General features: G+C 32.8%; 1 protein-coding gene and 1 long non-coding RNA gene across 2 annotated transcripts; one reads left to right on the forward strand and one right to left on the reverse strand.

The window, feature by feature from the left end:
- Positions 1-2,957: 2,957 nt before the first annotated feature.
- LOC148280284 (uncharacterized) lies at positions 2,958-4,530 on the reverse strand. Its single transcript, XR_015822654.1, has 3 exons — positions 3,570-4,530; positions 3,247-3,437; positions 2,958-3,096 (listed from the first exon to the last, which is right to left on the reverse strand). It is a non-coding gene; the product is annotated as an uncharacterized LOC148280284 (long non-coding RNA).
- Positions 4,531-4,830: 300 nt separating this feature from the next.
- On the forward strand, positions 4,831-12,232 carry Mo25 (calcium binding protein Mo25). Its single transcript, XM_088228594.1, has 6 exons — positions 4,831-5,344; positions 5,429-5,545; positions 5,630-5,772; positions 6,215-6,383; positions 9,019-9,288; positions 9,782-12,232. The coding sequence occupies exons 1-6, from the start codon at positions 5,216-5,218 to the stop codon at positions 9,959-9,961; spliced, it is 1,008 nt and encodes a 335-aa protein (XP_088084720.1). The 5' UTR covers positions 4,831-5,215; the 3' UTR covers positions 9,962-12,232.
- Positions 12,233-12,918: the final 686 nt, after the last annotated feature.

A 12,918-nucleotide genomic window follows, 5' to 3' on the forward strand; every position in this document is an offset into this window, starting at 1 on the left:
TAACCCTATTGTAATGGACATAAGAACAGTCATCCAGAAGCTACGATGCAGACACCAGGACGATACGAGGACACTGCGGAATCCTTGGCAACGAAAAGGCTGACGAAAAGGCTCGGGAGGCTACGCTTAAGAAAACAGCCCCCGATTTCACCAATTTTTCGCTCAGTTTTGCCAAAAGGAAAATAAGAAGCAGGACCCTTCAACTCTGGAACGATCCTTATTTGAGTGAGAGAACTAGAAGTGTAACTAAAATACTTTTCCCTACCATTTTTCATGCCTATGATTTCAGAAAAATGCAGAATGCTGGCTACGAGCTCACCCAGATGATTACGGGTCATGGTGGGTTCATGAGCTACCTGCATCACTTCAAGCTCTCTGAGATCAACAGCTGCCCATGCGACGATGAAACTCCTCAAGATGTCCCTCACCTGTTGATGTATTGCCCCTTTTTCAGTTTTCAAAGACAACAGCTAAAGGCGCGATGCAGAAGCCTGGGTGAAGATCTATGCGACATCCCATCGGTGATAGGTAATAAAGAACTCACACGAGAGGTAGTATCATATATGATCAATCGGATGCTTCAGGATCGTGGAATAAAGTCCAAACTGTGACTTGTACAGTACAAATACAGTCGTGTCTAGGAGGATTAATTGAATTTTGCGCTCAAATGTGTTTATTTATTAGCTTCTAATTTTCCAAATTAACCTTGTCGGTTGTGTTTTGATTTAAATGTTTGTTGTATTGCTTTATTTAGTTATTAAATAGTATTTCTAATACATTTGAATCTCATAATTTCTGATTTAAAATACATATTTTTGACCTTAAAGTAGATAACGTCGCATGGACTGAAATGATGGTTTGAAACAACTTGCCTGGGAACGATTGAAACGTTTCAATTGTCCCGGTGTTTCAAACGTCCCCCAGTATTTCTAATAGTGCAATTTGAGATAATAATTTAAATAAAAACATTAGAGTAAATAAGAAATAATAGAGAAAAGCCGGGATCAGATGTTCGGGAATATATCCATTTGATATAAATATATTCAAGGAGTCGAATTTCGCATCTTTGTATGTCACAGACAGACCAAATCCAAGTGCTTTTTGAAGTGGTGACGATGAAATAGTGGCACAAGATTCAAAGACTTTGCAGCCAAGTTCTCTGGCAGTAGCAGTTGGGTCTACTTTGGCAAAATCCGTGATTGTGCTGCCAACAGTAACGCTGTGTACTCAAAGAATCTCAAAAGGTTAAGAATCTCTACAGCCCATTTCTACTGCAGAACCTACAGTATTTTCTCTCAAATCTTTGTCTGGAGATTTCCGACGCCAATAATCACAATATCAACGTGCCTTTAATAAATAAATTATTGCCTGAATGCATAAGACCATTCTCCAAAACGCCACCTAGGAAAACGAATGCAAGAAGAACTAAAAAAATGAAATCGACTATTTATACTAATACTCCGGAAAAAAAAAAACATAATTAGAGAAACCGAAGAACCGAATTTTAAAAAAAATGGTTTCAACATTAGGGATTTAAAATTTTATAAATATTGTTTTTGTTGAAAATCCTTTTTTTATGTATATATTCACTTGGACGTTGTGCTGGTTGAAACATTGTTATGGTTGAAAGAATCACTTTTGTATGAGACTGAATACTTCTTATTACTTCCATTATATTCAATTCCGGGTTAGTATCACATTTGGACTGTGTAGATTTTATCATATGTTAACGGTTAGTTAACAATTATTTAATAGTGTGGGGTCAATTGAAACGAACTTTCCCATCTTCTTAATGTGGTTACTCTAGCTTAACTTATGGAGATATAGCCACTGAGTAAATTTTGTTAAGGAACCAGATGTATAATCCTTCAAGTGGTATAAACATGTTATCTTTAAATACTGATGATAATCGACTACATGCAGTTAAAGTCAAATTGTTTCAACTGTCCCCGGTCTCCCCTAATTGTCACTCTTCACTTACCTACCTATATCTTAATATTTACACAATGTTACCGGTGGTTTCACTTATGTGAAGAGATGGCAGATGGTGGTCCGAATGCTGTGCTCGGATGATCACAAACTGGGCGATGTCCTGTCGGAGATCTGCCATGGATAAAGCTTTGGCGGCTCTCGGGATTCAGTCCCGTGGCGTTGGTGACGACGACAAACAGCTGGAAGACTGGTCGGCCATGGTCAGGCCAGACTCATTTTCCCGACAGCGCTTCGGCTGCATTACGACTCCGTCCCGACTCTTCTTCCCAACTCTCGACCGACTGTCCTTCCTGACTCTCAACCGGCTATCTTGTTTTGACTTTCCGGGGTGGTTTTATAACTCCCAAGTAAGGATCTCTCTCCTTCTCCCTCTCACTTATCACTTTGATTCGCTGGCTCTTATCAACACTAACTTATGAATACTTCGTCATATTGAAAACTAAAACATTATGTTCTGTATATTATTTCTTATAAAACTAAATTATAATAAACTAAGACTATAATGTATATAATATTAAATACGTTTAAAACTAATTTATAACTTCGAAGATTAGAAAAGGAATCAATAATTAATAATTTAGAAATGATCCGCCTCCTAACCCAGATAGCAATTTAAACTTGCCTCAAACTTGTATCAAGTTTGAAGTATCAAGAGTTCAAGTTTGACCCAAATTTGAGATTGCAACTCTGTAAACTTGAGGCAAGTTTAAAGCAAACTTCCTAATTACCATCCAAAAAACTTGCATGATGTTTGTTTTTTACAAAAAAAAACAAATATCATGCAAGTTTGGATTTATTTAGCAAAAAAAACAAACAAAAAAAAATGATTAAAAAAAACAAAAAAAATAAATAAAAAAAACAAAAAAACAAGAAAAAACAAAAAAACACAAACCAAAAAAAAAAACGAGGCTTCTTAAAAATTTTAATATTAAATAAAATATCTTGTTATTATCACTCAGTATATTTATTTTGAATAAATAATAAAAATTACGGGCTATTTTTGCCAAGAAAGTCAGATGATGTGATGCCAGATGATGTGATAACAAATAATTCATGTCAATTGACTGGAGTTCAGAGTCCGGTGCATTCTTTTGTCTCTCAACTCTGAAACAAATAAATAAAACTGTTTTATGACTTACTAGCTTTTCGACTAGCGGGATTTCTCGTAGTAAAAAGTATTTGATATTCAAATCGAAATTTGTTTGACAAAAGTAAAACATTTTGGGAAAGAAATATGGAAGTCTAGGTATTTACTGGGCTTAGGTACTGTCATTGGCTGGTTGAAGTGGCCACTTTACAAACTGTGTAACATTAAGCGTTCTGCCTATGTTTAAACATCTTCATTTCCTCAACTCTTCCATCTGTTAACTTTTGTGAAGTATAAGAGCCTCTCGGGTTAAAGTATTGGTTTATTATATCGATATATTATCAACAGCCTTTTCGTTCTGTAAGTAAAACATAATTCAATCAATTCAATTCAATTCAATAATAGTATAATGTTTGTGATATTTAATAATTAATTAGTTTAAACTATTGCAAGCATTATGCAGTGGATGAGATATTAATATCATACTTACTTTTAAAGAGCTCTTGACAAGACGGTTTTGTCGAGTGACAGTGCAACAAAAACTCATTTTTAATGTTTTTTCCTCAGTGGCATATCAATAGTTTATCCTTTAAACTGAGTATTAACACTTCGACAGTATTAAAAGTTTTAAAATCACCGGAAAAACGTCCAATGATAAATGCGTAATTAAAGAACCGCGCATTATAAATGACATGTAACCCACGGACAAAAACGGCGAAATATATCATTTTTCTATGACTTTGATAATATTTCTAATCTGAATGTTTGTTGGAATTAACCACTTTTTTGGATATTTGTCATGCACTAATTTAATTCAGCGGCCTTCGTGGTGTAGTGGTTAAGACATTTGGCTCACACATGGAAGGTTCTGGGTTCGATTCCTGGTGAAAACACAAAAATTAAATGTGATTTTCTTAAGGCTGGGCGTACCGTGCTGATATTCAACACTGTAATTGGGCCTCACAGCCTGTTGTGGTGCCAAAAAAAATCGGTCTTGTAGAAAAGTCCTGGGATTAAATATAACAATTTAAATAAAAAAAAATAAAAAAAGGAATTATCTCCATATTTTTATGTATATGGCAATGTGTTGATCATCACTATATGACTTTCGGATTCTGAAATTCCATTCTTGATATAACAACATTCCAGCAAGTTTTGTCAAAACTTGTCTCTTCAAATTTGTCATAACAATATTCCAGCAACTTTTGATAAAAACTTGTCGCGTCAAATTATCCTTTTCAACCTTCCATCAATCTTAAATCAAGTTAGTACCAAGTTTCACTGCTATCTGGGAAGGGAGTGGATGGCGCGTACGGCTACTATACTTGCGGTCCTAAGTTCGATTCCTGGCAAGGTGGATGTAAAATATTGGTTCTTCGAATTGACCAACATGAACTAAAAGGTTATGATTATCATAACGCATTATTTTTAAGAAATTCTTAAATAGAAAACAAAAGAACGTATACTGGAAGGTTATATTTAAATTCTTATTGAAATATTTTTAAATATCGCCGCGTTTTTTCCCAATACAAACAAAGGTTGATTTTATGGTGTTAAATTAAAAATACCTGCTTATTTAACAGGGAAAAAAGTTTTAGACACGCATGTATAGCTTGTATCAAAGTAAAAGCCCTATGGGCGTTATTATTAATATACGTAAGTAGGTACCATCGGAGCAACTAAAAAAATCCATTGGCAATATTGTCACTTATGATTCCATAGATTACGAAATTATCATCAATTTTTACCTTGAACTTGTTCCAGTCTGTTATGGCGATAGTTTCTTGGTATTCTTTATAGTAGTATTTCAAATAAAATACTGAAAACTCTATTATTTTGAAGTGGCAGATAAATATAAATAAGTAAACGATTATTCATGTCTACATTTGTGAAGTGAGAAGACAGACACTATCGCCAACATTCGAAACGGATTGAAATCGTTTAAATGTCATTGGCGATTCTTGTGTGAACATATTTTCGTTTATCAGTAGTTGAATATTTCCAAGAGATTCATTTCGTGCTCGTCATCTTATTCTACACGTAATATTTAATGTCCTACGAATGAAATTGTTCTAACGTAATCATATGTAGAGCGTTGAATTGTCTAAATTTCGCCTTCGAAATAATTTAAAGACTATGCCTCTCTTCGGTAAGTCTCAAAAAAGTCCTTCAGAGTTAGTAAGATCTCTGAAGGATGCCGTTAGTGCCTTGGAGAGGGGAGACAAGAAAGCGGAAAAAGCTCAAGAAGATGTCAGCAAAAATCTCGTGAGTATTGATTTACAAATTTCACAATATAATGTTTCCTTTCACTATTCCGATAGCAATAAAATAACTATTAAAATCTTTTAGGTTTTGATAAAGAATATGCTGTACGGGACATCAGAAGCCGAGCCACAAACTGACATCATAGTTGCCCAACTGGCTCAAGAGCTGTATAATACAAATTTGCTGCTTTTGTTGATTCAGGTACTTGAATTCATCACTCGACAAAATTATTACCGTCAACTGTCTTTAATGTGGAATCGTTTTAATGGATTTTATTTCATTTAGAATTTGAATAGAATTGACTTCGAAGGGAAGAAAGACGTAGCTCAAGTCTTTAACAATGTACTACGCAGACAAATTGGCACCAGATCACCGACTGTGGAGTACATCTGCACAAAACCAGAAATATTATTCACCCTCATGACAGGGTAAGTATCTTTAAATCTACGAAAGGCGTTCTGTTAACAACATTCACAGTAGTTTCATTATATTGGTATCGAGGTCGGGCATACTATTCCGGGTGCTCGAGTACTTGATCCCCCTTACTGCTGTCCGATCTGATGTGATGCTCCGAGGCTGGCACCCATAACAGGAAGCTTGTCTCGCTCTTGTTTAGATATTATTATATTATCTCTCGCCCAAGTTTTAATTTTGAGTAATTGTTATCGCCAATAAAAACATCAATAATAAGTATATATTTAGTGCTGTAAGTATTGAATCTAATTATTAAAGTGGTCAGTGATATGTGTACGTAAGTAAATATGTCAACAATGCTCGAAAGATAATATCCTTTATGAATTATGTCAAAAGCTAATCTTGATTCAATAACATTTATGACACAGTAATAAATATTTATAATTTATTTTTCAGGTATGAGCATCAAGAAATTGCCTTAAATGGAGGAACAATGCTAAGAGAATGTGCCAGATATGAAGCTCTGGCAAAAATAATGCTTTATTCGGAAGATTTTTTTAACTTCTTTAGATATGTTGAAGTTTCTACTTTTGATATAGCCTCGGATGCCTTTTCTACATTTAAGGTAGGTACCTATTATATATTTTTAATTGTTCAAATAAGAGATTTAAGTCTTTTTTAATATTTTTTTTTCTGCTGGTTAGTCATCTAAACTGCCTAACTAGGCATAACCACTTTAAAAAGTCTAACCATTTTAAGACAGAAAATATATTTGGTCGGCCTCATATGTAATGGTCAGCGCGTTTGCCTACCAAGCAAGAGGTCTCGGGTTCGATTCCCGACATGGTTAATATGAAATATTTATTTAAAAGGGTGTTTTCACACCAGAATATTTCATAGTCCCTGGACTGGTACCTGAAATGTAAGACTGATCATCTTCATGTAACAAAAAAAATGATCAAGATACGCTGCGATTGGTGTACTAATGCAGTGCCCTATGCACCTGAGGCGTGGAAAGGGAATGATGATGATGATGTTTTTTTTTCCTGCTGGTCAGTCATCTAAACTGCCTAACTAGGGATAAGTTTTAACCACTTTAATATGTCTAACCATTTTAAGATCGTAAATATATTTTTTTAGAATGTTATATTTTTATCGTAAATCTGTATTTTTTTTTCCCTTTTTTTATGTTTTTCTATTTTTATAATTAATATTCAAAAGGAGATTAAATTAGTACTTATAATGTTTTTAAAAAAAAAGAAAACCGTTATAAATTTGAATAAAGTTGTATAGTAATAAATTAGGCAATGGTTCATTCATACCATATCAAAATGCAGACTTAAATTTGAGGCACATGTGTTGCTATTTACAAATTAGATTTATGTTAATGCAATATAATTATTATTAGAGCACACATTAGAATATGCTTATGTGTGGCGTACCTCCAGATTTAAAAATAAATAGCAAATGTTTAAATTTAAATGCGTTAGATAATGGGCAATAGAAATCAAATGGTGGAGTACTTAAGGTACTCGTAATACTTCAGTTTTAGTTTTTAATTATCATTTATGTCATGTGGCTGTTCGCTGTTACCATGGCCAAGTTTGCTCACTTTGTATCGGAGTCTAATCTTGAAAAATAATGTATCTATGAATTAAGTTTTATTTTCTTATTTATCAGTACAGCCATACATCTGTGTATTTTTGGCTTTCTGAATCCACAATTACTTTGACAAAACCACAGTTAATTTGTTTTGATAAATATAACTGTAACAAAGTATTGTCTTAAATATTGTGTTTTTATGTTTAAATGCTTAATCATTTGGTCATTGTGGTTTTATGATAAAAATGATTTTCCAGTTTATGTATATAACTTAAAAACCAGATGTTTTTAAGGAAATTTGAGCGTTTATTAAAGAAAATCTTGTACAATTCTGTTATTCAAAGTATTGTTCATCGGAAGTTACAACATTTCCCTATCTTTCTGGCAATTGGTGGATGCCACCCCAAAAAAACCGGTCATCTTTTGAATCAAAGAATGAATCGAGACAATTTTTGATGCCTTGGACTGAAGTGAAGCGTATTCCGGTGCATTCTGCATCAACCGAAACAAATGGAAGTCAGAAGGCGCCAAGTCTGGACTATATGGCAGGTGGGGTGGAATTTCCCATCTGCTATTTTCCAAAAAGTTTTTAAAGGGTTGAGCAACATTTGTCCGAGCATTATCATGTTGAAAAATCAATGTATTGTGTCTGGTCTCCCATGCTGTCCGTGTTTCCTTCTATGCTCTCTTTAAACGAATCAATTGTTGTCAGTACAGCTCTCCAGTGATGGTTTCACCCGGTTTTAGAAGCTCATAATACACAACTCCCTTCTGGTCATCATCTTCAAACTTTTTCGGCTGTCATATCTTTTTCGTGCTTTGATATCAAAATCGCCACTTTTAAAGCGTTGAAACCACTCGAAACATTGTAATTTCGCCAGAGCATGTTCGCCATATAAGTCCACAAGCAGTCCCATGACTTTCGGCTGCAGTTTTCTCAGCAAAACTCCCCCCAAATGCTGTTTTTTTGTCAATTTTTAAAATTTTCCATGATTTAAAAAAAATATGATACGCACAAGCAAATCAAACACTGTTGACTGATTTTGACAGCTTATGAATAGAACTTCAAAATGACATAAATATATGTCAATGATTTGCTACAGCGTATACACAAGTGTTGACATCTAGTGTCAAATTCCGGTTTTTAAGTTGTAAGATCCATTATTTAAATATTGATAAAGATCAGCATTATTTATTTTTTTATTTTTTTTATTTGAAAATTTGTTTATTAACCCTAACGGATACATTCATTTTACAATAATAAATTTCTCTTTATATTTATTTACTATATTATTTGTATGTTGATGTAAAAAAAATATTTTTTCAACCATATACTTGGGGGATCAAACCTTGGACCTTGATCTTGACTTTCAGTACATAAAAAGCAGAATTTGATTTGGAAAGATACTTTATTTGCTAAAATATTATATAACACATTGTTTACATGAAAAGTGTACATTTGATGAATTGCGATTATACTTGATTCAAAACTTAGACATAACCGCACTACATAACACAAAATTTTCCCCATATACATAGCACTAGTTTGATTTATTTTTGCTAAAAAACTCGCTTTTTACTATTTTAAGCATTGTTTGTGGATAATCTATAATATTTTTATTATATTTAAATTTGAATAAATCCTATTTAATTTGCAGGAACTGCTGACAAGACATAAATTGCTCTGCTCAGAATTTTTGGAAGCAAATTATGATAAGGTCTTTGGTCATTATCAAAGACTTTTAAATTCTGAAAACTATGTTACTAGGAGACAAAGTTTAAAACTTTTGGGTGAACTTTTGCTCGATAGACATAACTTTTCTGTTATGACGAGGTATATTTCAAATCCTGACAATCTTAAGCTCATGATGAATATGCTTAAAGAAAAATCACGGAATATTCAATTTGAGGCTTTCCATGTGTTCAAGGTAAGTGGTGTGTCATAAAAATTACCATTTTAAAATTAGCCCTTTTTTGTATTCTTACATAGTTTTATTTTGTCACAAAAATACTTTTTCATTAAGGAATTATACATTGACCATTTTACGCATACGCTGGCACATTAGCCTACCATGCTTAAGGTCCCGGGTTCGTTTCCTGGGAGGGTCGACATGATTTTTTTTTTGATTTGATGGTTTTTACCGAAATATTTCATTGGACTGGCCTAGCACCTTAAACATAAGACTAAACAACTAACCTTCCTGTAACAGATTGTTAAGATACGCTGAATTTATTTAACAACGCATTGCCTCATGCACCACCAAGTGCGATCAAATTAGAAATGGGTTTGATGTTGATGATATATTGTGTAGGTAGTAGATACCTGCCTGCTTTCCTAACCGAAACCCCTACTGCACGGTCAATATATTATGTAATGTACATATATAAATATGTTGTTTTAAAACTATTGTTTTATTTTAGGTATTTGTGGCAAATCCTAATAAACCGAAACCTATATTGGATATATTACTACGGAATCAAGATAAGCTAGTGGATTTCCTTACAAAGTTCCACACTGATCGCTCCGAAGATGAACAATTCAACGATGAAAAGGCTTATCTTATTAAACAGATAAAAGAATTGAAGCCATCAGATCACTAACATTTAATGCATTCAATGAAAGTCACACTTCCTCCCAAAACTTCTCTACAATGCCTTCGAATTGATAGAATATTAGAATGTCTGTTTTTATTTTAGCTGTGTAATGAGACATAGTATTCCTTATTTGTAGTAAACGTTGGATTTTTTAAAGCATGAATGTAATTTATATTATTTTTAATTTAATTAACTTTCAAATTGGAAATGATTACATTTCTTATAATTATTACAGTTATATTCAACCGGTACATTTTGACAAATTACAACAGAGATGGAGAATATTTTAGAGAGAAGGAAATATGAATTTTAATCGGTTCATCACAAATGTATGCCTTTTTATAAATACACTGATAACTCATGTGAGCAAGAAAGGTGAATCGAATCATAATAACATTACAAGTTTGAGATAGTGCAGGTTTTAAAAATGTTGTTCATGCAGTTACTACAATGAATAATGCAAGAAAATTGCAAGCATTAATTTAACACACATCAAATTTATATTGTAACACAATTTATTATACCTCACTTACTGCCTCAGGTATATGGTAAATGTCAAAACGGTTTGTTCAAATTTGTATGCAGTATTTCTGTAATTAAAATGATTACTACACATTTACTGTTTTTCTGGCCAGTTTATACTTCTTATGAAAAACTAAGTAATAACAATATGTATTTGAATTAACACTTATGAAGTTCTTAATGATGGAACTACATGAATTTGTTTGACCTTATGAATTCAGCGCAAATCCTGCAAAATATAAGAACACAGTATTCCAACAGGTTTGTTTATGTATCCAATGTATTATGAACCTAGAATGCTATTTAATATGAACATTTTGAATAGTAAAAAAATCTTATATTTAATTTAAAAATTAATTATGCCTTGTATCCTTAGATTGGATCTTTAAAAATAATGATACAATAATATAGTAAAGCAAGTTAAGATGCTGCATATTAAAATTAAATAATGTAACAAATAATTACTCCGTTCTTAAACTCCAAGATACCAAATTTATATATCGTAGTAGCATCTGCTCATTTGTATCGGTTATGTATTTTTAGATAAAAATCAACAATGCACTATTATTCACTAGCAACTTCAAATTATACACAAACTATCACAAATATTGATGAACTGGAAAAAATAGTCTATCTGTATACTGAATAATATGTAATGATTTCAACACTTAGTTCCATTTGGCAAGGTGCTATAGTAATTACACGTGTGAAAAGATGTATTTATACTAACGTAATAAAGAAATGCACTTATTTCATAGTATAATGAGCATCAGTTAGGAGTAACTGAGCAGCACATTATTAGATAGATACTGTTAAAGTGAAAATATTTTATATTGTGCGAGTCCATCACTCGCTGTGCTGTAAGAACGCTACTCACTACAACAACTGGCAGTGACTATTGGAATAAGTAACCAAAATGACAATATTTTTATTTATGAAACTAGTCAAGTCCAATATAATATACACTGAGCTCCACTGAGACTTAACACACTAGATGTTTCATAATAATCCTCTGAAAATTGTAGTTTAAATATTTCCAATTTGATATAATGTATGTATGGATGAGTACAAAATGATGTGTACATACCCATTGTTATTAGATGGGCAGGCCAGGATCTTTGCTTCCATATGCTATTACTTGTGTGAATGTATCGATAGGTTCACTATGTAGCCAATACTAGAAAAACTTCTTCATTTTTACTCATTACGTATTTGAAAATGTATAAAAATTAGTTATTGAGTTTATAAGATGTTTGTGAAGGTTAAATTAAAATTATTTCATTCATAATCGAATGTTAAATGTAAATTATGATTTTACATTGTTAAAATTATTTTCTAGTTTTGTATAATTTTGGGTTTACAGAGATCAGTAATATCTGTTCCATGTGAAGAAGCTGGAGAAATGATTTCTTAGAACTGAATAATAATATAATTTTCAGAACAGTTGCCAAAATTAGGCATGTTAATTTGGAATATTTATGCAGATTTAAATATTTTTTATGGATGCTTTAAAATAAAAATTATTTTTAAATTGTAAGCTTTTGTTTCCACTATTTATTATATGTATTCAGAATTCTGTTCCACAACTTTCCATCCATGTCAGATTATTTGTTAATGTAAGTTGTACCTAATTTTATCAAGATGTATATTTTTGCTTTAGATTATATAGGGCTTTGGGGTTAAGGAATGTAAATTTTATTATATTTATTTAAGTATATTTATCCAATAAAGTCATTTGAAATATTAATTTTAAAATATGCGCATTTTTATTTTTCCGCCATATACTAAATAGTCCTAAACAGTCATCATGATCATTACCTATAAATCAGTATAAATTGACGCTAGTGATGCAGCCAAGTAATCTTCGAGCGCCTGATGTAATTATAGGTACCTTTTTTAAGGTCAAGGAATATTTTGACCCTCAAAGCTTCGACTAAACACATTCTGTCTCCCTCCCGAACTGAGGAAGGTTTCCATAGATTGTGGGTGCAGTTGGTAAATGTTTTATTTCTGCACATTTTTCCGCCTGCATTGTGAACTTTAGTTCAAACGATAGGCAGATTATTACCAACAATTTGATTTTTGGTCACTACGCTATAACAGTTAGAGAGCAAACACAATCGCGAAAGTGGTCTGATAGCCGAGGAGATGAACTCCCGGTTCGAAAGCAAATATCTTGTACCATGACTGTTCCAAAATACATGATAGCTGAAATAAATAACTCTGCCTTCGATGGCGGGTGCACCTTTTATAGGCGAACTTTGGTGACTATTCTGGTGGGGATGATTTCCTTCAGGCCTGCGCGGGGGATGAAACGCGCAGGGGTAGCCGGTCAGCTGCGATCTTAGAAGAGTAACGTTGTGGACCGAGATAGCGATACATGGGCAAAAAATCGTGGGTACCCATTTCGGCCGCACGTTACACAGTTTATTATTTACCAA

The sequence above is a fragment of the Micrasema longulum genome, unplaced genomic scaffold, assembly GCF_059751315.1.
Source record: "Micrasema longulum isolate JH-2025_06_02 unplaced genomic scaffold, ASM5975131v1 h1tg000597l, whole genome shotgun sequence".
NCBI classification, from domain to species: domain Eukaryota; kingdom Metazoa; phylum Arthropoda; class Insecta; order Trichoptera; family Brachycentridae; genus Micrasema; species Micrasema longulum.